The 26,816-nt window shown below is 44.0% G+C and overlaps 1 protein-coding gene across 1 annotated transcript in view; it reads left to right on the top strand.

The window, feature by feature from the left end:
* CHIC2 (cysteine rich hydrophobic domain 2) overlaps positions 1-26,816 on the top strand; it is a 133,941-nt gene that overhangs the window by 80,937 nt on the left and 26,188 nt on the right. The window contains exon 6 of the mRNA XM_089911935.1: positions 9,501-26,816. This exon is cut by the window's right edge and continues 26,188 nt beyond it. Coding sequence (XP_089768061.1) covers positions 9,501-9,512 — 12 coding nt within the window. The 3' untranslated portion in view covers positions 9,513-26,816. The remainder of the gene's footprint in view (positions 1-9,500) is intronic.

The following is a 26,816-nucleotide window of genomic DNA, read 5'->3' as shown; positions in this document are numbered from 1 at the left end:
GTGAATTCACTCTCGTGGGAACAAGCAGACCATTTAGGGCCTCTGTTGTCCACCAGCAGCCTCTCTGGCCCTGCACTCAGGATCTCCGCTGTGCTATCCGCTCAAGGAGCTGGCTCCCCATACCCCAGCCCCACCACCTGGCATTAGAAAATGAAGCTGAGAAGCAGATTACTGACTCTCTCTGAAATGTCACTTCTGTAGGTGATCTACCACCTTGCAAAGAGATCGCTATTGTTACACAACATCATTAATGATAGCAGCCTTCTGGAGGATTAAACTGTTATCGATCTTTCATTTTTAAGCATGCATTTGATTTGCAACACGGAAGAGTGAATTTACAACATTACAGAAACAAAATAAAAGATTAGAGCAATTAAACGAAAACCGCCACCAATTAATTTAATCTAGACTAAAAGCTGCAAAATGGTTACTAATACTGATCATAATTACAATGACATTAAGGCGCCTTTTTGGGTTGCTTTTGTTTCTTTGTAAATGGGATTTAAGTAACATACCCTACGAAGATGATAAATCTAACTGCATGACTACCAGGTGCAAGAATTCTATTTGTGTGGCATGAACAGGGCTGCTAATCCCTCGCTCGTTCTTTTCTGTTTGGCAGCTAAACACTTCCTGGTGTGCCCTGTAATAACAGGCAGCTGTCCTGTCAGCTCCACTGAAAAATGAGATAATAAGGCAGGCAAATGATGTCCTTTATGTCCTGAATCTACCACTTCCTGCAGTTTTCTTCTCAAATGCTTTAAGTAACAAGGATCTGTGCAATTTTCACACAGTTTCTTCTTCTAAAAAAGTTTGTCCAAATTCTTGGTGAATGTCATTTCCCTTTGGACATTTGGTGGAAAAAGAGGCAGCCTGCTTCATTGCACCAGGACAGAAGGCTTCCAAAAAGCCTCTGAATGGGGTTTATGAATGGAAATCCCCCCTCAAAAGCCACTGAGGTGATCGGAGCTGTAACTCGTGTTTGGAGGGATGGGCTTGGCTTCTCTAAAGACAACTGCCATGGACCTTTCTGTTCTGCCCCTGGGATAACTGGTCGTTTTAGAGGCGACAGCAAGAGCAGCATTATCCTGCCACACTTGAGAAAGGCAGCCCAGTGGCCTCCTGGCTGGGAAAATTGTGGCCAGATGGGTCTATGCCTGACGTCTTACCTGGGGAGCCCAGGCGGTGTAGGATTTGTGAGTTTTGAGGCATCTTGGAGGTCATCTGTATCTCTCCCATCTTTTACCAAAAAGGAAGTGGCTGCTCTATGCTGGAAGGCAGAGTTGGAACTTGAACTCAGGAGTCCTTCTGGCCAAGCTGGTGGTGGTACCTTTTCCCGAAACAAGGGTGTGTTTTTTGGCATTCTTTATAATCCACACAGTGTGGATTATAGGCTGATAATAATTGAATCCTCATTTTAAAATCCTATTCATAATGTAGAAGAAGGTTAATGTTCAGAGAACGTATATTTTAGAAAGTTTTCAGGGACTCACTCAATTATCTGTCATTCATTCATCCATCCATCCATGAATCCTGCCCTGTGCAGGGGTTAGAGAGACACGTAGGTCAATTGATCTTGCTGCCTGCAGTGGTGCTTCAGGAGGTGGCAATAACTAGAGAAACACATTCCAGGCATTCTGGACATGGGTGTGTGTGTGTGTGTGTGTGTGTGTGTGTGTGTGTGTGTGTGTGTGTAGGCGGGAAGGACTAACAATCCAAATGAATCCATAAACTTTTTTTTAATAATCATTATTATTCTTTATTAATTTATTATTTTTGGCTGCTTTGGGTCTTTGTTGCTGCACGCGGGCTTTCTCTAGTTGCGTGAGCGGAGGCTACTCTTCGTTGTGATGCGTGGGCTTCTCACTGCTGTGGCTTCTCTTGTTGCAGAGCATGGTCTCTAGGCGCGCGGGCTTCAATAGTTGTGGCTCACGGGCTTAGTTGCTCCGCGGCATGTGGGATCTTCCCGGACCAGGGCTCGAACCCATGTCCCCTGCATTGGCAGGTGGGTTCCTAACCTCTGCACCACCAGGGAAGCCCCTCCATAAACTCTTAAACGGTCTGAGAGAAAAAGACTTGCTTCGGGACTTCCCTGGGGCTGGGAACACTGTGCCCACTGTTTGCCTGCAGGCCCCGGGAAGCCTGTGCAGCCACCTGGGCTCAGAGGCTCAGGCCACAGGGCGGCAGGCATGGAGCGGGGCTTCGTCTCTCCAGGCCCCAGGTGGGGGAGGAGGAGGGAGGGCGTTCAAGCTGAGCAGAGGGCTCATAGCAGCTCCACGGGGAGGAGCCCTCTGGGGAAAAGAGGAATTCAATAAGTGGTTGAAGGAGTCCACTTTCCAGACCACACTTTTTGCTCACTCTCTTCTCACTGAAGGCAGGTCTCAGCAGACTAAGAGGCCTCGGTGGTTTATTTGCACTGTTGACTCACCTTTCCTGCGGGAATAAGCGCCCCTTTTATTCACTCAAAAGTTCCTCTCTCCAGTCTCCTCCCCTCCTGAAGTATTTTTTCCCCTTCCATTTTTATTCTTAGGGAAGAATGATATATCTAATATTTACTGAGCACTTATTATATGCTCCAGCACTTGTTCAACTGCTTTAGAAGTATTAACTCACTGAATCCTCATAGCAACACAATAAGGTATTTCTGTGATTACCCTCATTGTACAGATGCGCAAACTGAGGCCCAGAGAGGTTGAGTGAAGTGTGCAAAGTCACACTGCTGGTACGTGGAAGGAATTGGGGTTCAAATCCAGGAAGTCTGGCTTCAAAGTTTCTTCCTCTATACAACTCGTCTAGGAACACATGATGGGTTCATCCTAAATTTTCTAGAAATGCACCGTCCAATACAGTAGCCACGGGCCACATGTAGCTATTTAATTTAGCATCTAAATAATTCTAAGTAAGTTAAGCATTCATTTCCTCAGTAGCACTAGTGCCATTTCAAGAGCTCAGTGGTAGCTACCATATTGGAAAGTGATACCAAATGTTTCCATCACAGCAGAAAGTGCCCTAGAAAATCCCTGACTTCCTGTAATTTTATTCTGTTTGATAAACATCAAGAACAATAACACAAACAATGGTGATCTGTAAAATCTATATTAAGTGAAATTTAACTTTTGAGGATTTTTCATGTGATATTAATAGACTAAAACATGTTCTTCCTGGATTTCCGTGGCGGTCCGGTGCTTAAGACTCTGTGTTTCCAAGGCAGGGGGAGTGGGTTCGATCCCTGGCTGGAGAACTAAGATGCCACGTGCTGCACAGTGCGGCCAAAGAAAAATAAAAAGATTAAAAAAGTTCTTCCTGGAAAGATGTTTCCAATGCAGTGAGTGAAAAAAATCAAATACAGGTTTCCCCCACTATCTGAAAACGGAGGTTCCTGTGAAACCTTTCCTAAGCTGAAATGGCCTAAAGTGAAGAAGCAATTACCTGAGGACACGTCTTGCTAACAGATGCATGGAATCAATTGAGATGAAGCACAGATGCTCACAGACACAGTTCAAAGCTATGGCGGCCGATGCTGAGATGCTGAGTGTATTTCCCAGGAAGGAGCTTGGCGGGTCCACTCTCTCTGCTGGCTGTGGCTGCCTCTGTAATGTCTGCTGCAAAACCAGTGCAGAATGCTCTTTTCGCTTTTCCTCTTTTTTCTGTAAAACTGAAATCTTCTTCAGATTTCTTTCAGTTGTGGAAACTAAGTGCTAATGTAAAAGATCTGTGGCATAAAGTGAACTTTTGAAAAGTGAGGGATACTTGTATCAACGAAGTATGTAAAGTGGAATGCATTTTTGTTAAAGACAACACATGCGTACACACATGTATACGCACACAGAGAAACACCTGGAAGGATGCACCACACACTAAGCCATGGCTATCCTTCCTACAAAGTAGGTGGGAGGGGATGATAGCGGGGAGGGGTAGATTTCCTTGTATAGTTTTGTTTTACTTAAAAACATTTTTTACGACATTTATGACTTGCTTTGATAATAGAAAAAACTTCTAGAAGAAAAGTTATTGAATAAAAAAAAGATAGGAAAAGTGCTTTGTAAAATATTCTGATTTGGTGTTTGGATAACGTGATCTCCATAATCACAATTTTAAAAATGCCGTCCCACCCTGAGGACATTTGCATTTTGAGAGAAAATATTAAAGACAGAAGCTGTGAGGAGAGAACTTCAGGTGCCAGGAAGCTTAACGAGACCCTGCAGCTCTTCCTGGGGGGTGCAAAAAGCAGAGAGCTGGGGGGATGGGGGCAAAGGCAAGTTGGGGAGCGGTCAACGCAGAGACCCAGGTGTGGGGAGAGAGACCTGGGTCGGTGCTTCGGATCCAGCAACACAGAGTTTGTGACACTGGCTCAGGACCTGCACTGGCTTTTTGCTTCCCACTCTCACCCACTTGTGACCATCCCCCCACGCCCCATCGCCCCCCTCCCCAGCCAGAGCTAATCAGGAGAAAGCTACCCCAGGACAGGAATTGCCCTCCCCTGCTCAGCTGAACACCTGGCTTCACCATCACCTCCACTTGCCCTCCTGCACTCTCTCCAGGCTTTTCTCTTTTCCAAAATAAAGAAAACCCCAACCCCAACACACACACACACACACACACACACACACACACACACACACTACATTTTAACACTTGCTAATATTTGCAAAAACAATTTAAAAAGAAAAGAAAGAATGAAGGCAATCTGCACCATGGTAAATCCTCCGGAATCTACACCTGTTGGCTCTGGGGTCAAGCACAAGTGTGGCCGCCCTCCTGGTCCACCCATCGCTTTGTAGCTGTGCTAGCTCCCCCATTTCCCCGTGGAGCAGCAGCTGGGGTTTTTGGTGTCACAGCAACAGGCCAAAGGAGACTTCTCGGACAGGCTTCTCAGAGGACGCGTTACGGGAGCGGGCCAGCGGCAAGCATGCCGAGAGGGGCACGCACGCCTGGGCCCAGCCTGAGGTCCGCAGCAGGTCTGCTGAGGATGCAAGCCCAAGCTGATGGAGTCCTCATGGCTCCCTGGTGGTGGAGGAAGCGGTTCCCCTCTTCTTTCCCCACCAGCACGGGCCGGCTGCCCAAGCCGTCGGCTGAGGCGAAGACCAAAGTCCCGGTCCCTCGCACATCTTTCAACATGCAGCACATTTGTGGTTTATAGCTTCTGCCGAGGGATTGAAAGGTCTGAGGTTCAAACTCTCAAGGGAAAAGAAAAGGACTCTTGTTGAGAAAACATTTCTAGCAGCTCATCTCGAAGGATCATTTGTGAGGCCTCAACCCTCGACCTCTGTGTGAGAAAGCGTGTCACTAAGTAGAAAACCGGAAGGCGTTTGACCCCAGTCCGCAGTCACAAATTCCTCCCTGGACTCAGCCACACACACTGCTCTGCTCCGAGCTGCCTGGGCGGCTCGCGAAGGCCCTGAGGGAGGCTGGGCTTCAGGGCCCCTGGGCTGGGGAAGGCCACACCAAGAGGCCTTTCAGTTCTTTTCTATGAGAAATGCGTGTCTGGGATGCAGAGCTCAGAACTGTGGCATTTAAGAGCCGTGAATGATGGGGAGGGACGCCTTCTTTTTGTCCCACGAATTTCAATGCAACGAGAAGAAATTCACCACAACTTAACTGAAAGAGAAATGCAGAGAAAAGAGACTCCATGTCATCTTGAAATGCCTTTCCTTCCAGGAGAGCAAAATTCAGCTAACGTTTGAGGCCCTCAAAGCCCCACAATATGCTTAAACAGCTTTGGAAAGTGAAATTACCTGGTATCACTGCTTAAAAACAAACAGGCTTCTTGTCTTAGGCTGTGTGCCCTAGGAATTAGGACTCTCTACCGGGCATCTATATTAGCAGCCGTCTCCTGGTATCCTTTGAATTTATTCTTTCCAGAGTGTGATCTGGATCCCATTCCAGTCAGGATAATTCCGGAAGGGTCAGAAACAGACTAAGTGCCAAATAAAGATTCCCCTCTGTAGGTGACAAAATCAGACCCTCTACCCTCTGCCTGAGGGGGAGTAAGGAGTCCCTTGTAAACCGCTGTCCACCTGTCTGTGCCCTGGACCCAGCTTTCTCCTTAGGATTTCATGTGGAAACTATGTGAACACTTGTAGTGACATTATTTATCACTCAGGAGTCTCTTTCAAGACTTTTACACTCACATCAAGAATCTATTGGGGGCGGGGGATCCCGCAAATCTGTAGGACAGTAAAAAAATTCAGGCAGAATTTCTTTTTATCTCAGTTTCTGGAACAGCACATCCAGTCCTAAGTGGGCCATCACATTCATGGCTTGTCAATGAGAATTTTAGGTGATGCCTGTGAAAAGGTTAAGATCTTGAAAAACGTTTCCAAATATTTTCATTGTAATTCTTTGCAATAATCGTGCAGGAGATCCCTGTAAGCATCTCCTAGTAATACTGACAGGATGAGGAAGTGTTTGGAGATAGACCAAGTACAGCCCGCTCTCATTATTCGCTGTAGTTATGCTCCAGAAAGTCACTGTGAGCAATGAAGTAGCAAATTCTGAACTGTTGTTCCTGCGGAAATACAGAGTTAGCTTCCTTGGGGCCTCTGGTCACAAGGTTTTCATCAATCAAGCAATACATAACCTTGTTTTATGTGTTTCCATTTAAAGACACCTTACTTAATGTATCTATTGTTGATTCATTCACACTGAACTCATGGCTGACGGCACCATAACTCATGACTGAAGGAAGCTTGTCTAACACACGTGTTTTCTCCTCAAGGCGTGTCACAGCCTTCTGGCGCTTAGGAACACTAGGCAGCACTTCAACAACATGTTTGGGGGCCATGAAACAGTGAAATCACCAAGAAAAGCACATCAGGACAAAAAACATGGAACTATCAATACATAGATTATGAAAAGGACCCTTGTTACAGTCTGGGAGCTAAAACAGGAAAGCAGAGCTGGTTTTACTGTGATCTGGGTGGGACTCATTTTTCAGCCCTCTGCATGTCCGTGAATGACCACAGAATCCCTGCCAATTATTGATTTGGCTGTGAATTTTAGTGGGTAGGTGAAGTCACAAATACAGAATCCACGAATAATGAAGATCATCTGTATATCCTTCAGGGTGAGATCTCATTACCCTGGTTCCTGTTCCACAATACTTCCCTGATGTTGTAAATTCATCACTATTAGTTTGCCTACTAAAAGGCAACAACCTCCGGGAAGGGAAACAAATGATTAGTTGAGTCATTTGTATCTTACGGATTTATCAGCTTCTTTGCTGGAAAGGACCTATCTGAGAGCAGATTTAGAAAGGGTAGTATTTAGAGAGTAGATACGGGCTAGAGGGGATGGAGAAGAATTATAAACATACAGAGAGCAAACTCTTAAGGCAAACTCTAATGTTAGTGTGCCTTCATTCTCCCTGAAGTATGGTGGGACACTGGAAGTCCACTTTTCTATGGCTCAAATGCCACCCTGTCCAGCTCCCTTCCCACACTCCCCCAACCCCCCAGACAATTTGCCAGAATTCAATTGACTTCAGTACTTTGTCCTCAGTCAGCCAGAGCCATTCTCCCCAAATGCAGCTGATTTGCTCACTTATGAAAACACTTCCTGCTTATCACTGGGGCTGGAAACATCTGTTCCAAGACCAAGTTTAAGTCAATCTGATGCAACGACTATTTCTGAGCTTCCACACTGTGCAAGCCTTTGAGTTAGCTGAATTTGAACAGGCAGGTGGAGGGCAGATGAGGACTCTCATCTTACCTTTCAACCTGGACTCTGAAATCTTTGTCTCCTCACTTGGACCACAGTTTTATGCACCGTGGACTCCTTGGCCTCAGGCTAGACTTCCTGGCTTCCGCCCCTGCCTTGCGACTGACCTCTGCCCTTAGAATTCTCCGTGGTCCTGTCCTGATTTTCCAGTTTCCTGACCTTTTGCTTGGCCTGATCTCTAGTAGCCCCAGGCTTTGTAACCCCCAGCTTGCCAGCTCAGCAGCTTCCTAATGCAGCTACATCCTGCTGGTGTTACACCCTCCCTTGCCTCCGTGGTTCAAGTCCCTCTCGGTGGATGGCTCTGCATCCCAGGCCCAGCATGGAGCATTCTGCCAAATGGGTTAAACCAAGGAAGATCCGAGCCTGGGGGAAGGGACTTGCTAGTTTCAGGTCTGTAATTGGCTTACTGTGAACTGCTGAGCCGCAATCTGCATCATGAGTGTTTAACGTTCTTCCGGGTCAATGATAATCACAGGATGTTAGAGCCAGAAGAGACACTGTATTCTCTCATGTCAAAGATAAGAAAACTGAGACACAGAAGTATAAAGGAACTTGCTCAGGGTCATGTAGCTATTAAATAAAAGGGGTGGAACTAGAAGCCAGGTCACCTGACCTAAATTCAATGCCCGGTCCCTTATGCTATGTGGCTTCTCCTGTTTAGCTGAAGGGGGCACCTGAGAAAAGAAAGATTACACCACTCATAATGATTCGAGTTTAAGTGCAGATAATAGAGACCACTTTAGTTGCTTTAAGCAGAAAGGGATTCAATGAGGGAACTAGGTGCCTACAACATTTCTGGAAGGGGATTGACATATACACAGTAATACGTATAAAATAGATAACTAATAAGAACCTGCTGTATAGCACAGAGAGCTCCACTTCTCTGTACAGTAGAAACTAACACAACATCGTAAAACAGCTATACCCCAATTAAAAAAAAAACAACTTTGCTGGAAGGGCTGGAGGAGTGGCCACAGACTGGCCTCTGGGAATGGCTTCTAGGAGAGTGCTGTAGAACTGGCCTGTGGAGGGAACTAACTTCTCTGCCCCAGTGGGGAGATTCAGGAAGTTGCTATCCCAGCCACTGGGTCCAGGACCCCCTATCTTGACTGTGATCTGGGGATCAGGAAGCCACTCCCAGAACTGTAGGCACCAAAGCCTCATATGCCTACAATGATCTGCAAAACATAGCCTTGCGTGCTGCCTCTTTTCCTGCTTAACTGTGTTTCAAAATCAAGTCTTAAGCCTATGCAGCCGATTGATGGAAGCTAAATCATATCCAGAATCTTATTTGCAAGGGAATCTGGGAAACGTGGACTTTAGCTTTCCAGGCTATGTAATACAGGAAGGAAGGTACATCAGAAGGAAACTGGAATGGATGTTGAGTGAGCTAATCTATGGTGTTCCCGCCACACTGTGCCTCAGTTTCCTCATCTGTAGAATGGGAATAATGATTTTACCTACTTCATAGTGTTGTTATAAGCAATGAATAAGCCTATATTACAAGTAAAACACTATTCCTGGGGCATAGTAAATACTCAATAAGTAGTGGTTATTAGTTTCAAAACCTTAGCAGGTTTACAGTCTGATCTCTTGAATTTTCAGTTTTCTGTGTATTCAGCCTAAATTTTTCATCTTGTTCAGCCCTGTCAAATTATGGGGTATGGATGACTTTGTAAAATTGTTTGACTAAAACAAACAAAAAAAGAGATATTATTAAAATAGGGCTTAAACTATTAACAAGTTGATTAGAAATAATTTTATCTCTCCCCATTTTACAGGGAAGAAACTGAGGCTCAGAGAAGTAAGAGGACCGTGCCCAAAATGAAACCATAAACTAATTGCAAAGCCTGAACTAGAACCAGTCTAATGCTCTTCCCAATACAAATAACCAAAATGCATGCCGATGACGGTTGAACCTTCAGATTTGCAAAACGTTACCAAAAATGTAGTGAGTTTCATTTTTTTAAAACCACTCTGCTTTGTAAATATACACAGACTGGGAAAACGAAACAAAACAAACAAACAAGAAACCTCTCATTATTGTAAAAGAAAAAGCATGATAAATGCTGTCTCAAATAACAGTCAACACTCTATAAAAAAAAGTGCAGTATTAGAGGTAATCCTCTTAAGATCATGAATGAGATGAGGATTCCTCCTATCACCATCATAATTTAACATTTTTCTACAAGTCCCAGCTAATTCATTGAGAGAAGAAAAAATAAAATGGAGTATAACTGTCAGCAGGAAACAGACAAAATTTTCATTATTTACAAATCTCTAGCATTATATATACTATATAATTATCTACAAAGAAAACACAAAAGAATCATTTGGAAAAACTACAGTATTCAAAGTAAGAATCCAGTGATATGGCCAGTTACAAAATAAGTATTTTTGAAATAAACTGCTTTCTTTTATACCAGTAAGAATGAATTAGCAATTATAATACAAAAATAAAATCCTATTCTCAACATGAACACAAGTCATTACCTGGAAACAAGAAGAAATATGCTAAACCTACAAGAAGGAAATAACAATATTTTACAAACAGATATAACAGAGGCTTGAATAAATGAAAGATATACTTTGTCCCTAGAGGGAAAAACTAATAATGTAAAGATGTCAATTCTCTCCAAAGTAATAAATCCCTTTAATGCATCTCCAATAAAAATTTTATAAAAGGAGTCTACAGGCATTGTGACAAGATGGTTCTAAAATTCACTTGGAAGAATAAATAAGTGAAAACCCACGAAACAATACGACATTTTACTTATGGGTAGGTGTATATGAAGTTAAAGGTTTAAAACATGGACTGGAAGGTTCCATGTCCAATTCGTGCTTGTGGTTACTTCTAAGCAGGGAGGAAGGGGAGTGGGCCAGGGACTTGGAATCAACCTGTTACACTTTATACCTTTTCCTAAGACACACGCCTGAAGCAGCTATGTTAAAATGTTAATATCCATTAATAATCTGTGGCAGGTGGTATTATATTATTCTCCGTAATTTGCTGTTTTTATATTTTTGTTTTTCCAAAAAAGGAGACTGAGGGGTATGTGGAGTCTGCACTGCAAGAATTCTCAATAATGAAAAGAGTATCATTTTGCCCGTAAAGAAACCAATGACACGGAAAAGAAAGCTAGAAGCAGGCCCAAGGGGAGGAGGTGTGTCAAATCAGTGAGGGAACCAAAAGAAGTTCTTAGTGATGTTCTCACCATCATGCATCAGAATTTTTTCTAGAGAGGTTAAAAGAAGTAAAACAGGAAACCATGAAAGAGCAAAAAGGAAAATACTATTGCCTATTTGTCTGATTTCGGGGTAGAGAAGGTCAAAAATCTCCTCATGGGACCTCTTCCCACCCCTGGGCTTTTGCTCAGGCTGTTTCCTGCCTGGAAACCTCTTTCCTTTCCTCTTCACTCGTGCATTTGTTCCCCAGGAAGCCTTCCCTGTCCTCCCTCATTAGCTGACACCCTGAATTATGGCTCTCTCGAGCACCATGTACCTCCCTTTCGTGTCATTTGTCACTTTTGCGATTTTGCATTTGTTTGTGTGATTATTTGACTAATAATCTAGCAGACAATCAGCTCCATGAGGACAGGTCTTGCCTGTTTTACTTGTTCAAAAGTAAAGCACCTTGCCTACAGTGTGTGATACACTGTAGGGGTTTGATAAATATTTGTTGGCTGAATGAATGAGTGAATGAATGAGTGGTGGCCAAGAAGAGTTGTTTCGTCCTGCTCGTTTTCATGTGTGCTATACATATGAGGATCTCCGTAATCGATCACTCTGAGCTCCACACCTTTTACATGTTTGGAGCATTGGTGGTCTTCGTGATTGGCATGGTTGCACATCAGGGACGTGGGACAATCAACTTCTCGGCCTCCCTTCACAGACATCAGATTCTAGAAGTGACTTCTTTTAGAGCTACTGGAAAGCCAATTTTGCCTTAGCTTCTAGAAGAAGGAAACAGCTCACATGCGGGACTGTGAACTTGCTGCTGGCTTTGTCTTCCTTTCTCTAGTGAGTCCTTCCTACCCATGGGGATTATCCCCAGGAGATGATGGAATTAAAGTCTCATAGGCATAGAGGACCACAGTCTTTCTCCAGATGGGTCTCCCTGGGCTTTGGGACACAACCAGAATCACAGCTCTGGCCATTCCATCTCATAACAGTCCCTTCCTGCGGGGATGACCAGATGTCTAGTTCTCCAGCTTCTGCTTCTGTGTGGTCTCGTTAGGTTTTTTTATCTTTCTGGCAAATGCATCCAGAAATAGAGTTTTGAGAATGACATGACAATTACTAGTCATGTATTCATACTGGAGTATAGACAAGAGCTGAGGAGAGGACCGTCATTCATGGAGGGGCAGCCCCTCAAGGGGAGGGAGGTGCCCAGGGAAGTCTGCGGGGCGGCACATCAGCCTGGGCGGGCTGCATCCCTGGAACGTGAGAAGCATGTACAACGACTTCAAGCTCCCAGGGAGGAACAGGTGGGTGTTTTCTCTGACCTGCACGGTTACTTAGCCAAATCAGTATTTTCATCCCACTGAGCCCCAGACCCCCAGATGGGCCTGGAGTTAAGGCTGTGGGTCTTGAACCCTGGTGTCCACCTAACATTGTCTCTAGATGGAACAAAGGCTCTGTCCCACACATCCAATGCCCTACTATTTTCAAGATGCTGGTGGATGGCGTTGAGGCCAATAAAATACATTTAAAGTGTGACTGAATGTAGAGAGGCTTTTTGGTTTCATGTGTTTTTTCAATCAAGGATTTAGAAATATATAATTATTATGTTTGGAGGGGTCCCAAAATTTTTTGAGGTACGTAAGGGCTATTTGCTGTCAGCAAAAAGTACAAGGAGTCATTGATGTAGATGCCATGATCCAAATGACTGAACCTTCCTTTCCAGCCTCTGGCCTAAGTAATCTTAAGTAATCAATCTGTCCACTCTGCAGAAAGAGGAACCCAGCCAGCTTTGAGGTGTAATAACAAATAATTGCCACGATTCATTCAGTGCTTACCATGTGCCAGACACTGTGCTGTACATGAACTATTCTATTTCATCTTCCTGACAAGGCTGTGAGGTATTATCACTCATTTTACAGATGAAGAAACTGAGGATGGAGTCACTTGCCCAAGGTCAACGTGTGAGTGATGGATCTGGGGTATTGTAGCTTTAAATCTCACATTCCTCAATGCCATCTTTCATTCGGTCCACCGGACACTGTGCTTGGCACCAGGCACTTCCCAGCCCACAGGGGCACTTGCTGGGTCAGAGAGTGTGCACATTTTCACCATAAACGGGAGACCTGGGAAAAGGTAACATTTCGGTTTGAGTCTGAAGACAGGGAAAGAGCCAATGCCCTGGTTCAAAGACTGTTAGGCAGGAAGAATTCTCTCTTACTTTCTGTTCTATTCAGGCCTTCAAGTGATTGAATGAATCCTCATTTTGATCTCACATCAGTACTTATGAGGGCTGATCACCAGATATGCTATTTCTGCCTTTTGAGCACCTAGTAAGGTTGTAATTCTTGGTTCCCTCTCACCCCTTGGGGTTAGTTGGTACCATGTGATAAATTCAAGGTCAAGCTTTTTAAAAAATATATTTATTTATTTTATTTATTTTGGCTGTTCCGGGTCTTAGCTGCGGCAAACAGGATCTTTAGTTGCACCATGCATGCGGGATCTAGTTCCTCAGCGAGGGATCGACCCCAGGCCCCCTGCATTGGGAAGGTGGACCCATTGGACCATCAGGGAAGTCCCAAGGTCAAGCTTTTAATTGCTGTTGAGACCCTGCAGGGCTCTTTTTTTAATCTCTGCCACCATTTCAGAGAGTGGGTGCTTCATCATCTATCTTCCAAGATAATGCATGACAGACATATAGCCCTGTGATGGACACACAGTACAAGCAAGAAACAGGCTTTCGTCCTTTTGAGCCACTGATAAATAAATCATGGAAGTTTATTTGTTATTGCAGAATAACATTGACTATCCTGACCGCTGCACGCTATTTGGAGAGGGTGGCTGGAGAGACTGCTCTCCAGAAAGCCTCCTTGCCCTCTATGGGGAAAACATTGTGCTTGCGCATAAATACCCCGTCTTATTTTCACTCTGTGTCATTTTCTGGGAGTACTTAAGACGACAAGTCTACCTCACTCTTTCTGTTTTTAAGATGGCCAGTTCAAAGTCAGAATCTTGCAATCCAAGCTTCAAGCCACATGTTTTAATGACCGATTTCCACGAAACGTTTAAGATTGTTCTAGAAAATCCAACCTCACCTAATCCAACGTGACACCTATTCATGTGGTGGCTGCATGAGTTACAAAAAAAAAAAAAATTCTTGAAACATTGCTGAACAGTTATTAAATAGTCTCTAGTCCCTAATGGCAAATTCATTTTCATTTAATAACAAGTTATTGTGAAGTATAATGAAAAATAGAGTGGCATGCAAAATAAACTGGCCTCTGTTTCCATTGACATAGTGCCAGTTTCTTGGGTGCAGCGTTATAATACTATCCATCTTCATAAAGCACTCTTTGGGCGGCATTATGAAACAGTGGGAAGGAATGGCGGATGACAGCTTCATTAGTCATGAGTAGGTAATCCTGGCCAATTTCTCCTGGGAATTATTAACACATTCCTAAACACCCCTTGGTTGATGACATCCAAAAAAGAAGAGGAGGAGATCAGTTATAAGATCTTGGACATTATCCAAATCTGGCTACAAGTGAGCTGCCGAAAGTCATGGAACAGTCCCTCTTTCCCAGAGCTCTCTGGAAGGCTTCTGGGGAATGGGACCTTGTGAGCCAAGACGGACAAGACCTCAAACTCTTGCCCATTGCTGAATACCTAGTGGGGAGAAAAAATCGGGATGGTGTCTACCTGGCAGAAAACTTTAGGCTGTATCACTTGGTGAATGGATGAATTAGCCTCAAATTCATTCTCATCACTGGCTAAAAAATAGGAACTCCAAGAGGGTATCTTAGGGAGCCTGGTAAGTACACAATAAACACTGAATCCCAGAGGTTCCTGTGAATCCCAGCAACCGGAATCCCTTTGCCAAAGATTACCTAATCCCTCCAGAGTCTGATCACTTAGCCTGGAAGCTTGAAGGACAATGTGGCCCCTGACAGTCAAGATTTCTCATGTTTTTTGTGACCTTCTCTAGTGAAGCTGCCTTTTCAGCTTCTTGGTGAGTCAGCTGGGTGGGGCTGTATGGGGCTGGCAGGGAAATGCTTTATTCTGCAGGTCAGCAAAGCTTTATCTGTGGGTTTAGACTCCCATTAACCATGGTTTGGTAATTCATGGCGTAGCAAAAGGGCTTATGAATTGGAGTGAGACTTGAACTCAGATCTTTGCTCAGCTACTTACTACTGGTGGCTGTGGGATCTAGGGCAAGTGAATTAACCCTTCTCAGCCTTAGCTTTCTCATCTGCAAAACTGGGGTGATGGTATCTATCTCAGAGTTGTGTGAGGATTACTTACCACAGCTAGGTAAAGCACTCGGCAGAGCGCCTCAGCAAATATTTCTTCCATATATGGAAGCCATGTCCTACTTAAAAAATAAAACCAAAAATAATCAGATTTATAGGAAAGAAAAATCAGTATGAGTTGGTTATAGTATCCTGTCCGCTGCCCCCAACTAAATTATAATCTCTTGTTTTCATTTAGTTTTAAAAGAAGAGCAGTGATGGCCAAAAACATTTGTAGGCCACCAGACCATTGTCAAATTTTCACATCAACTCTATTGTTGTCCCCATTTTCCAGATGAGGAAACTGAGGCACAGAGGAGGGATAAGCTGTCCAAGGTCACACCAGCAGTAAGTTTTGGAGCTGGGATTGGAAACCAGATAGTCTGCCAGCAGACTCCGTCCTTACCCATCACAGCTATGTCCATGAACCTTTGTTGAATTGGTTGAAGCTAATAGAGAACTCCTATTTAAACAGCAAGTTTCCTAAGGACATTTAAATGTTTACACATTACTACCCTAGGGTGTCTCCCCAGCTACTCCGTGCAAAGCTAAAGCCTACGCACACTCCAGTTCCAGATCCTTCGGAAGTCTCCCTGGATTTGTTCTATCTGCTCTTTCAACAGTCCTAGCCTGAGCCGCACCACCCACTCAGAGCACTCAAATCATTCATCAGTGGCTCCCGAGAAGATGAGAGAGAGTGACACCTGCAGAGGATGCCAGAGAGAGACAGGCAGAGAGAACAGAAGCCAAAAAGGAGAAAGAGCCAGGGGGGGAATAAGGAAGATAACAAGCCAAGAAAGAACTAAAGGTGCTTAAATTTCAAGGTGGATTTTCTTTTTAAGTATGCTGTATCATAAAGTCTGACTATTGTCAGAACACTTTTTTTCCCTGCTGCCTCTGGCTTTTGTGAAACAGTGAAGTGTTTTTGCTTTAGCCATCATGGAAGAATATTATTTTTAGTGATTCCTTACACCAACTAAATATTTAGCAATCAATGATCACTGTGAAAATTTTTCACGTATTTTCTTTCAAATCAACTTCAGATATTTTTTTTCAGTTTTATGGCATTTGGAAGCTATTTCAGTGATTTCTTTTCTGTAAAAAGAATGTTAAAAATTTTTTAATCCAGTTGGAATTTAGTACCAGGTATGATCAATTCGGTAAATCTTTATTAAGTGCTTACTACATGCATGTCACTGTGCCAAGTCCCAGACACAAGGGTGAATAAAGAGGACCTCTGCTTTGGTGGAAACTCTAGGCTAGCTGGGGCTTCCCAGCCTTGGGGGCATCGCTCTCTTAGGAACCCCGTTAGAAGTCTGCCTGTGTGGGCTCCACTCCAGGACTGCCTGAGTCAGTAGGTGATTCTGATACATCCCAACGTTCAAGACACACTGGTTGGGAGCAGGCACTATTTGTAGCAGTCACGCACCCCAGCTTTAGAGAGCTATCCAGGACTCTGAAAGCTCTGGAGACACCTCAGCTACCCTCTGTCTGCATGCAGCTCCTCAGACCCCAAGAAGGCTCCACGCTAAATAAGGTGGCATGGATGGGCTAGGGCCAGAGACAGATCAGTTTATATCACAACTAATGGAGAGGCCGAGTATTCTTGTTAAAAATTCTGAAGGTCCAGAATTAATCTTGGGTAACTGGGAAACATCTTAATTTTAGAATTTTAAAAATCAGAAAAATTTGATTGGAATCAACTATTTTTGTGTGTGCCTTTCTTACCTCCTGATTTGCAAAAGGGTGAGGGAAGACTTGTCTTCTTAAATCAAATTTGTACATCTCTGGAACTGCCAAATATAGCAAGTTCATAAGTGATCTGATAATACAGAATACATGTTTGTGCTTCTAAACCAGCAAAGTGCTGATGGAAGAATATTCTCCAAGTTCCAATTGTTCCCTCCTCTATGCCTGCAAATTTCTATAAACTGTTTTTCTGACCATATTCCTGCCCCACCTTTTGTTTTGTTTTTTTTTTCCCCTCCAAAATAAAATAAAGGCAATGGTCCAAATGACTGGCTCTTCATTTCTAAGTAACTTGGGTGAGGTTACCACAGTGAGTTTTACTTTACACAATTTGAATCAGGTCAATCTGAAAAACAAGAACAAGATTATGTAACGGTAGAGCTTTGTATGTGTGTTGGGGTAAAATTGGAACCATTTTTATAGAGCAGTGAGTAGCTTATAGAGAAGCTAGCTGGTGATCCTTTTCCATCGTATTTGAAATTATTATTTCAACAAGCCATTCTGAGCACTGACTGTGAGTACTACCCTTATTCCAAGGGCATAGATATTCTTTGCCTACATAGAATGCAAGCTCCTGAAGGGAGGTTAGAGATTATATCTTTTTTTCTTATATACCCGACGCCCCCCTACCCCCTGCCCAGTAAAGAGGGACAGGAGAGGTGGAAAGGGGTGAGGGGGAAGGAGGTGGGATTTAGGTAATAAGGATCTAGCCCCGCAGGTTAAAGCAGTGTGATTCTAGCACGATAAAGATGTAGGTCAGTGAAACTGGCTAGAGAACTGGACCTAGATCTAAAAATATATAATAATTAAATAAAGGATTATGTGAGCATCACGAAGGGAAAGCAAGAATTACTCAGTAAATGGTCTTGTATACAAAGATTAAAATTAGGGAAAAAGCACTTGAGATTCCTACTTTAAACTGTATCCTGAAACGAATTTACCCTGACACTTGACAACTGTTCCTTAACTTTCTCCCTTCCACGTGCCAGTCTTCAGAGACCCACTCAGGCTCCACACTGAACTAGTTGATCAGCAGGGTGGCTGCTTTATCACAAGTGAACCGTCACCAGTGCCGTGGCACTGGGCTGACCTGGGAACAAACCCAGATGAGTTCCAGAGTGATGTGGTATTTGGGAAAAGGACACACTGCGAATTCTCCAGAGATGGAATGGCACAGAAAATATTGAACAGAAAGGGGAATGAGAGTTGGGCCTGGGTCTTCCTTCCCCACACTGGCTGCACAGGCATTCAGCAGGCTTCACCTCCTGTGTCTACACAGAACACGGTCTCTGGCCAGTTTCTCTCTCCTCCCCTCCCCTTTGCCTGGAGCGTAAACCCGGCGCTCTGGGATCCCTGTGTTGGAGGAAAGGCGGATGGTAGACACAAGGGGCCGAACGCCTGCATCGCTGGTTGGTCCTGGCTTGGGAATGATTATTTGCTGGTTGGGATGAGGCGGGGCTGGGAAGAAAATTCAAGTCTCATTCTTAAGTGATGTGGAAATGTATTGCCATTGGCTCTTACTAGGTAGCTCTAAGCCAGTGACGAAAAAAATGTTTTCATTGGCACAAGAACACATTTTACATCCACATATATGTGTGTCTACTTTTGGGGAGACTGCAGAAACTTGTAGCTTCCGTCCTTCCTGCTCCTCTGTCTAGTGAATTCTACCAGTGGTTCAAGGTGTAGCTCAGTGCCTGCCTTGAACAGGAGGATTTTCTTTTATTTATTTATTTATTAACATCTTGATTGGAGTATAATTGCTTTACAATGGTGTGTCAGTTTCTGCTTTATAACAAAGTGAATCAGCTATACATATACATATGTTCCCATATCCCCTCCCTCTTGCGTCTCCCTCCCACTCTCCCTATCCCACCCCTCTAGGTGGTCACAAAGCACCGAGCTGATCTCCCTGTGCTGTGCGGCTGCTTCCCACTAGCTATCTGTTTTACATTTGGTAGTGTATATATGTCCATGCCACTCTCTCACTTTGTCACAGCTTACCCTTCCCCCTCCCTGTGTCCTCAAGTCCATTCTCTACGTCTGCATCTTTATTCCTGTCCTGCCCCTAGGTTCTTCATAAACATTTTTTTTTTAGATTCCATATATATATATATATATGTTAGCATATGGTATTTGTTTTTCTCTTTCTGACTTACTTCACTCTGTATGACAGTCTCTAGGTCCATCCACCTCACTATAAATAACTCAGTTTAATTTCTTTTTATGGCTGAGTAATATTCGAACAGGAGGATTTTCTTGACAACTTCAGTTCACACTGATTTACCCATGATCTCAGCTCTTGCTGCAATTACCATCTTCACCACAGTTAGGGCAGAGTTATTGTAAAGTGAAAGAAGCTTAGGCTTTAGAACTTCTAATAATGCTTGGGTTCATGTGGTCATATGCTTCTGATAACATTGCAAATGTAAGATATTCAATATTTTAACTGCAATGGGCTAAGGATATTGTCTTCTTCTACTCAGCTTCCCCCTCCCTTAGTTCTACCCCCAGGAGTTATGTGTTGATGGAGAGGCCCTTAGCATTTTGGGGACTCCAACTAAGGAGAAGCTGAGTTGGAGATTTATTTGTTTTGGGTTCAATGGATCTATTCATGTGGTTCACACTTATTTCCGTGTTATCTATTCTCATGTAAGAATGGCTTCCAGGAATACTCCCGATATCCTTGGTACATACTCATCGGGCATCACGGGTCCTATTGCAATATCAGCGTGTCCCACTGCGCCTACCACTGGAAACGAAGAAGAAGAGTCAAAATGCGCAGAAACAAACGCTAGTCTGAGGAACGTTCTTTGAATCCTCAGATGTAGAAAATTATAAGTGGAATATTTGATTCTCATTGATGACTACTCAAAACAGAAATTACCTTCAGGAAAATACTCAATAATGCAGTGTATACGATTATAACATACCCTACTACCATGCTTTTAAAATGGGAATCAATGCAAAGTAGAATTGACCGGAATTCTTGTGTTAGCAGGGCACAAAATGGTAGCAATACTGTAAACCGTGAAGTAGGATTTTTATGCATGCCAAATTGAATTTTTATGCCTCCCAACATAAAAACCGATGGGGATCTCAACTGATCCCCATTGGACCAATCTTTGCATATCTGCAACGCCTTGTCCTGATGAAGCCTGGCAATTTCAGAAAAAAAAAAGAAAAAATGACATTCGAAAGCTCTAAAATCACAGCAAAGCAACCTAAGTGCTCCTGTGACAAAACTCCCATGCATATTCATCTATAAGTTATTGCACCTAGTTTAAGGGTTATTCGATTAAACAGTTGTGTAGCTCAATCCAATATAATGGCATTTCATAATGCACTTGAATCACTTACTCTTCCCTCCATGAAAATGATATTACAGAATTATTGTCCATGAAGAGATGATCATACAGGGTATACAGCCCAAAAAATAGGAAAAAATATAACAGAAGTATACTATGTAATTTTCACAGTTTTATTATATTTACAGTATTTGTCGCCTTCTAAAAATTTGTAATTTATAATGACTTTTTCAATCAAAGTACATTCCACTTTCATACCTAATTTTGTATTCCTGTTCTGAATTCTTTTTCTTAGAGTCTCTCCTCCATGTATGAGCTTCAGACCCACGTAACCTGAATCTGCCTTGACCACAGTTGAGCAATTTCTTCTTATTCTTGTAACAGTTATTGAATTTTATTTTATTATTATTTTATTTTAAATTTTTTATTGGAGTATATTGATCTACAATATTGTATTAGTTTCAGGTGTACAGCAAAGTGAATCAGTTATAAATACACCTATATCCACTCTTAAAGATTCTTTTCCCATATAGGTCATTACAGGGTATTGAGTAGAGTTCCCTGTAGTTAGTGAATTTTAAAGGTAACCATAATAGTTTATGTATGGGAAACAATTTTCAACAATGCAGAGCTTTGTGTAGAAAGTAAATAATATGGTCTCCTAATGCTAACTTTGTTTTTTATTTTTGGCCATGCCACACGGTTTGCAGGATTTTAGTTCCCCTATCTCAGTTCAAGGGGTCGAACCCATGCCCTCTGTAGTAGAAGCACAGAGTCCTAACCACTGGACTGCCAGGGAATTCCCTCCTAATACTTCTTGCTCCCAGGGATAACCAATGTTAATTTGATGTCCCTCCTCAAATGCCTTTCTTTTTTAGCCAGTTCATAATGAATAAGTGTGGGCTTCGGAGCTGGCTGCCTGGGTTTCATTTTCACCTCTGCCCTTGTGACCCGGGGAAAATTACAAAATCTCTGAGTGCCTCACCTGAAAAGGGAGGGTTTGATTGTTTTGTATGTGTCTCGGGAGCCCTGGGAGAAGAGTTAAGGGCTTAGGTAGAACAGCACCTGACATGCTGTGCTCATCGTATGTTGGTTTTACTGGTAAATGAATATATTACAATTTCTTATCGGTTATCTTATGTGACCAAGTATATTGCTCTCCCTTCCCCCAAGTCTGTAAGCTTCTCAAGTTTGAGTACTAACGGGAAATGTCTTTGAAATCTCCTTATTCCTCAGAATTGTGAGGATGTGAGCGCCCTCTAGCTGCATTATTTAGTGGCTCCGCTGATCACCAGGTGGATTTCCACTGATTTGGCTGTTCTGGGTCAAAGAATAATACTAGATTTGTCAGAAACTGGAGGGCAGCTGGGGATGTGACAGAAATTCAGAACCAACGTATCAGGAGTCACTCCTGAGAAGCTAGAGATCCATCAGAAACAGAAGAGTCTCTCTGAAACGTGACGAGACGATGTCCAGGAGAAAACAGGACAGTGCTGGATTTATACAAAACGCCCAGGTGCACACAGTAAACGCTTGTCTCTGCACTTCATTGAAACAGCACCTGGAAGTGTCGCTAAAATGCTCTTCAACGAAGGCCTGGGGAGACGGGGAAAAGGGAACTTGGGGCCTTCCCAAGATAACACAGCTCCACAACTACTTACAAAAGGAGCTGGGGAAAAAAAAAAAAGGGGGAGGAGATGATAAAATACCAAGGGATGAAGAGATTTGGATGGGGGAAGATTGTTTGGGTATATACCCTATTATCGTAGAAGATTCTCCTTAGGAAACAAATACTGATAGATTATCAATCGCAGGCTAGGTAATGAAGTATACAGCTGCTCAGGCCCCCCCCCCCCCGCCCCAATTCACAATCTGATATAGAGTGAAAAAAGCTCGTTCCAGAAGACTATGAACTCAGTTTTGTTTTAAAAAATTCATAAGTGCACAAGACTAGAAAAATGACAGAAAGAAAAATAGTGACATATAAACTGTGGTTATTGGGAGAATGCAATTTTGTGGGAAACTTTTGTTCCTTGTGCTATTATGGACTCCCTTCTCCTAATTATAATAAACATGTATTTCTTCTGTAATTAGAACAATACCTATTTTAAAACAATCATTAGATATCTTTTAACTTATTGTAGTACTTTGCATTCTTGTTTCTATAATATTTTTTTTATTATATGGCCCAGTATTAAATTGTAATTGAGTTTAAAAACAACTTGCCTCACAAAAGTATATGTCCCCCAAAATGCAGTATAATGCACCACATATTCTAGAATCAGTCCCTGTAAATCAAAACTCTTGACTGACCTATTAATCTATGAATAAGAAGTCTTTCTAGGGAATTCCCTGGCGGTCCAGCAGTTAGAACTGGGCGCTTTCACTGAGGGTGCAGGTTCAATCCCTATTTGGGGAGCTGAGATCCCTCAACTGGCACAGCCAAAAAAGAAAGTCTTTTTAGCATGAAACCATCTAATCGGTCGATTAAAAAATGTCTGGAAGAATAATCAAACTCCCAATAGTAGGTATTGCTGAGGGTGGGAGGGAATTGGGCACTAATATTGTCTGTTTTATACACTTCTGTTTTCTTTGAATTTTTCACAACTATGTGTTACTTTTATAATTAGAAAAAAAAATTCCTTTTACATAAAAAAATAACTTCTGCACCAGGCTCTGCAAAGCTTTCCTGTCAGCCCCTTTCCCATCAGAATATCCATCTAATTATATCAGATGTCTTTAAACTCCTCACCTGGAGTATATTTTCCTTTTCCTAGTCTGTTTTAGCTTGGACTTGAATCTGGCTTTGTAGGTTACAGCAGCTCTGTGACCATGATGATAAAGGACTGTTCCCAGCCTTCACTCATAAGGAAAAGCATGACAGTGATCCCTCACGGCTGCCCAACAGCAAATGTTTGTGATTTCTCTCTTTATTTTCTCTCACTGCAGTTCCCCTGTGGGGTAGGGCAAAGATCCACCTCCTGAATTCTGCCCTCAAAGCCCTCATGGTCTAGTGTGGTAGCGGCTACGGGGTCATCAAGTGGAGATGACTTTCAGCTGGGTTGGGAGGCCATTGAAGCGTGCTCGCTGGAGGGCTCACGTGCTCAACAGAGCTGTGAGGGGAGGTACGTGTGCACAGGTGTATCTGCAGGAAGGCCAAGGCTAGCGGGACTGTGGACTTGCTCCCATTTTGCCACCCCCGTCGGCTGTGCTGGCCTGAAGGGCTCCTGTTGGCCTGGACCCCGTGGCTCTCATCCCCAGATGTCTGGTTTCAACTGAGGCTGCCTTGTCCTCGGTCACCACCGCAAAGGCTGTGACTTTCTGCACCGACCTCAGGTACCGCAGGTTTTTGTTGATTTTCTGGCTGACTGTTAGTGAATTCATTCCGTTGTTTCTTACCAAAGACTCCTTGGAGACTCAGAAACCTGCACTCCTCTAAACTAACTAACTCCCAGACACTGCCTGACCTCCAGCTGATTCTAACCTTGGTCTTGGAGCAGTCAGGCCACCCCCCTGCGTCTGTCTCCTCTTCTCTGGTGATAACGGTGATGACGATGTGTAGCTCAGGGTCCCTGGAAACGGAGCCTGAGACGGAGATTCTTGTGTGTGTGAGTTACGGAAGGCCCCCCAGGAGAAGGGGGTGAGGAGGCAGGACAGGAAAGGGGAATATGTCCAGATGGATTCCAGCTCAGTCTGCTCTCCTGGGGACTCTGGAGCACAGACTGCAATTTGAAGTCCACCCTACCTTGAGGTGGGGCCGGCTTTCGTAGCCCACGTCAGCCAGGCATTGACTATGAGTATAGGGGATGGCTTGGGCATTGGGGAGTCAAAGGGTAACCATCTGGGCGAGGCTGAGGGCAAGTCTCCAAAGAAAGGGGAGAGTCGGGGCCATCAGCAGCCAGCCTCACTGCAGCGGAGATGAACTCGGTGCGCCTCTGGGCCAGGTGTCCATGGTGTCATTGAGATGATAGCGATAAACTCTGGCATTCACTAGCACTTAATTATACGCCAGGCACTGTTTAAGGACCTTATATACACTAACATTTGATGGCCATGGCCACCCTATGAAACAGATATATCATTCTGTTATCCACATTTTCCAGATGAAGAAGCTGAGGCACAGAGAGGTTAAGTAACTTACCCAAGGCCACACAACTAGTAAGAAGTAGAACTGGGCTGGGGAAAATGATCTCTAATATCTTCCTATGACCCTATAGAAGAGTCACGTTCGTTAGCAAGTTAAGAATGGTGTCATTTATTTATTCAGTCAGTTACCCATTCATTCCACATTTATCGAGAGCCTCCCGGGTATCAGAAATGACAAAAGGCAATCAAGCCCATCTCCAGCCTTCCAGGAACTTCAGGGAGGAGCACAGGAGAGGACAGTGTACTGGGTCCCCCGGGGAGAGGGAAGTACAGACATTAAACGAGTGCCTCAAGGAAAAGACAAGGATCCAGTTCGGTCTGGAAAGCTTAGCAGATACTAACATTTGGAGGACAGAGCAGGGCTTTTCCGGTGGAGGGAACACCATGGGCAAAGGTGAGGAGGGCGAAAGCCTGGCGGGGGTGGGGGAGGGTGGCAAGTGCTTGGCGACAGGCTGGGGTGGCAGCAGGCTGTGAGGGGCCTGGAGGGTCAGGCGAGATGGTTCAGAGCAGTGGCCGCCAAACCATACTGTCTGCGAGGCTGGCCTGTGGTCCGTCTTCAGCTCCAACAAGCTGGTTCGGTGCCAGCGGCCAAGGGTGACTGTCCAGGCCCAGAACTCTCTCACTACCTGGACCTGGATGAGGAGAGATGCCCCACCTGCCCTCGACTCAGCTTGGTGCCACCACCTCTCTGAGCCAGATGTAGGTTGGAAAAGTGATGCTGAGCAAGGTCCACAGGCAGGCAGGGGGTAAACTCCAGAGATTATGGTCTCGGGGAACATTTGGAATTGGCTCAATAAGAAAAAGGAATTTTATAATCAAAAAAGGAGCCACAGGGACTTCCCTGGCAGTCCAGTGGTTAAGACTCTGAGCTTCCGATGCAGGGGGCGCGGGTTTGACATGCTGCACGGGCGCGGCCCGGGATGGGGGGACGGTGTTGGGCAGAAGTTACAGTAGAGATCCCCTGTCACATGTCTCTCTCCAGCTATCTTGGGCACTCCTCTCAAAAGAAACCAAAAAAACAAGGAGCACAGGGCATAGCTCTTATCTTTCTTCTCATCCTGTCGAAATCTAACTGTGACCCTCGGCAGGTCTAGCGCACACTCCCACCTTTATCAAAGCCTTTGCTTGGGACTAGATAAGCACTGGGGAAGGTGGGAGTGGTGGCCAGGCCAGATGAAGTTCATGGTTCACTCCCAGTTGGCTGTCTGGGTACGATTCAACTACTTACGATGTAACCAGGGGCAAGGGAAAACATTGCCAAGGACTGGGACACCTTCTTTGTCTCATCATTAAAGGGCAATACAATTAGTTAAGTTTTCAGAGGGGGTGTGTGACCCTACAATTACTAAGAACCACTAAGAAAGCAGAAGCTTGCTTTAATTCACCAAGATGTCTTCAGTACCTTGCACGGTACTTGGCAACTTTATTACTCCTTGGGAAATATGAGCTTTTGTTTTTCCCTATGTCTCTTTCTTTCTAGTGACTGTACAAAGCGTGTTGATGAATCCTAGCATCTCAGGGTTTTACAAGATCGCCTAAGATTTTCACGTCTACCCTAGGCCTAAGTCGTAATGGTTAATATTGGCTGAGTGTTATGTGCCAGGCTCTGTGCTAAAAGCTATAATAATAATAATGGTAATCATAAAATTATACATAATATCAATACTTATAGAAGGTGTGGTGCTCCAAGGACAGTGATGCTTCAAGGACAAAGGATGACCCTGCCTTAAAAAATTTCAGCGTTACACCCCCTACCAGACTCTTAATCACCCTCCACACCATGGTGCAATGGTTACGACATTCCACCCCAGGCAACGGGACCTGTCCCAAATAAGGAAAGGCATATGCCCTGTCCCACTCCCACCCTATAGAAGGACCAATCAGTAAACGAAAATGTCACCTTGGACCATTCTTTTGTTTTCTGGCTATAAAAACAGATCAATAGCACATGTTCAGGCTCGACTCTCCCAGACTGCTAGGAAGTCGGCCTGCTGTTCTGGCAGCGACCCTTCCCTCTAACAAATTCCATCTTCTTTACATTCTGCCTTGGGTCTGGAAATTCTTTTCCAGTCCGCGTTCGGACCACGACAGAAGGTACGATTGTAAGTGCTTTACATGTAGTAGCTCATTTAATCCTTGCAAGAACTCTGAAGTAAGTATTACTATCCTCATTTTACCAGTGAGGAAGATGAGGCTGACGGGGTTTTGTGACCTGCCCAAAGTAACTTAACCTGGGATTCTAACCCAGAACTCCACATCTGCAGCATGGAAGAAAAATGTTTAGGCCTGTCCTAGACCTAGCTCACTCCCTGGGGGCAGCATCACAAGGGTTCCCAGAGCCTGGTTTGAGGTCTGGCCCCTGTGACACCCTTCCCAGGGTCTTCCAGTGTGGGTTGGGTATGGAAGTGATCCCTGTCACCATCTTGGT

The sequence above is a fragment of the Delphinapterus leucas genome, chromosome 5, assembly GCF_059928025.1.
Source record: "Delphinapterus leucas isolate spDelLeu-1000000601 "Yukka" chromosome 5, BTC_Dleu_Yukka2, whole genome shotgun sequence".
NCBI lineage: Eukaryota > Metazoa > Chordata > Mammalia > Artiodactyla > Monodontidae > Delphinapterus > Delphinapterus leucas.
Note: the sequence above shows the minus strand (reverse complement) of the source record. Positions and strands in the feature narration are given on the sequence as shown.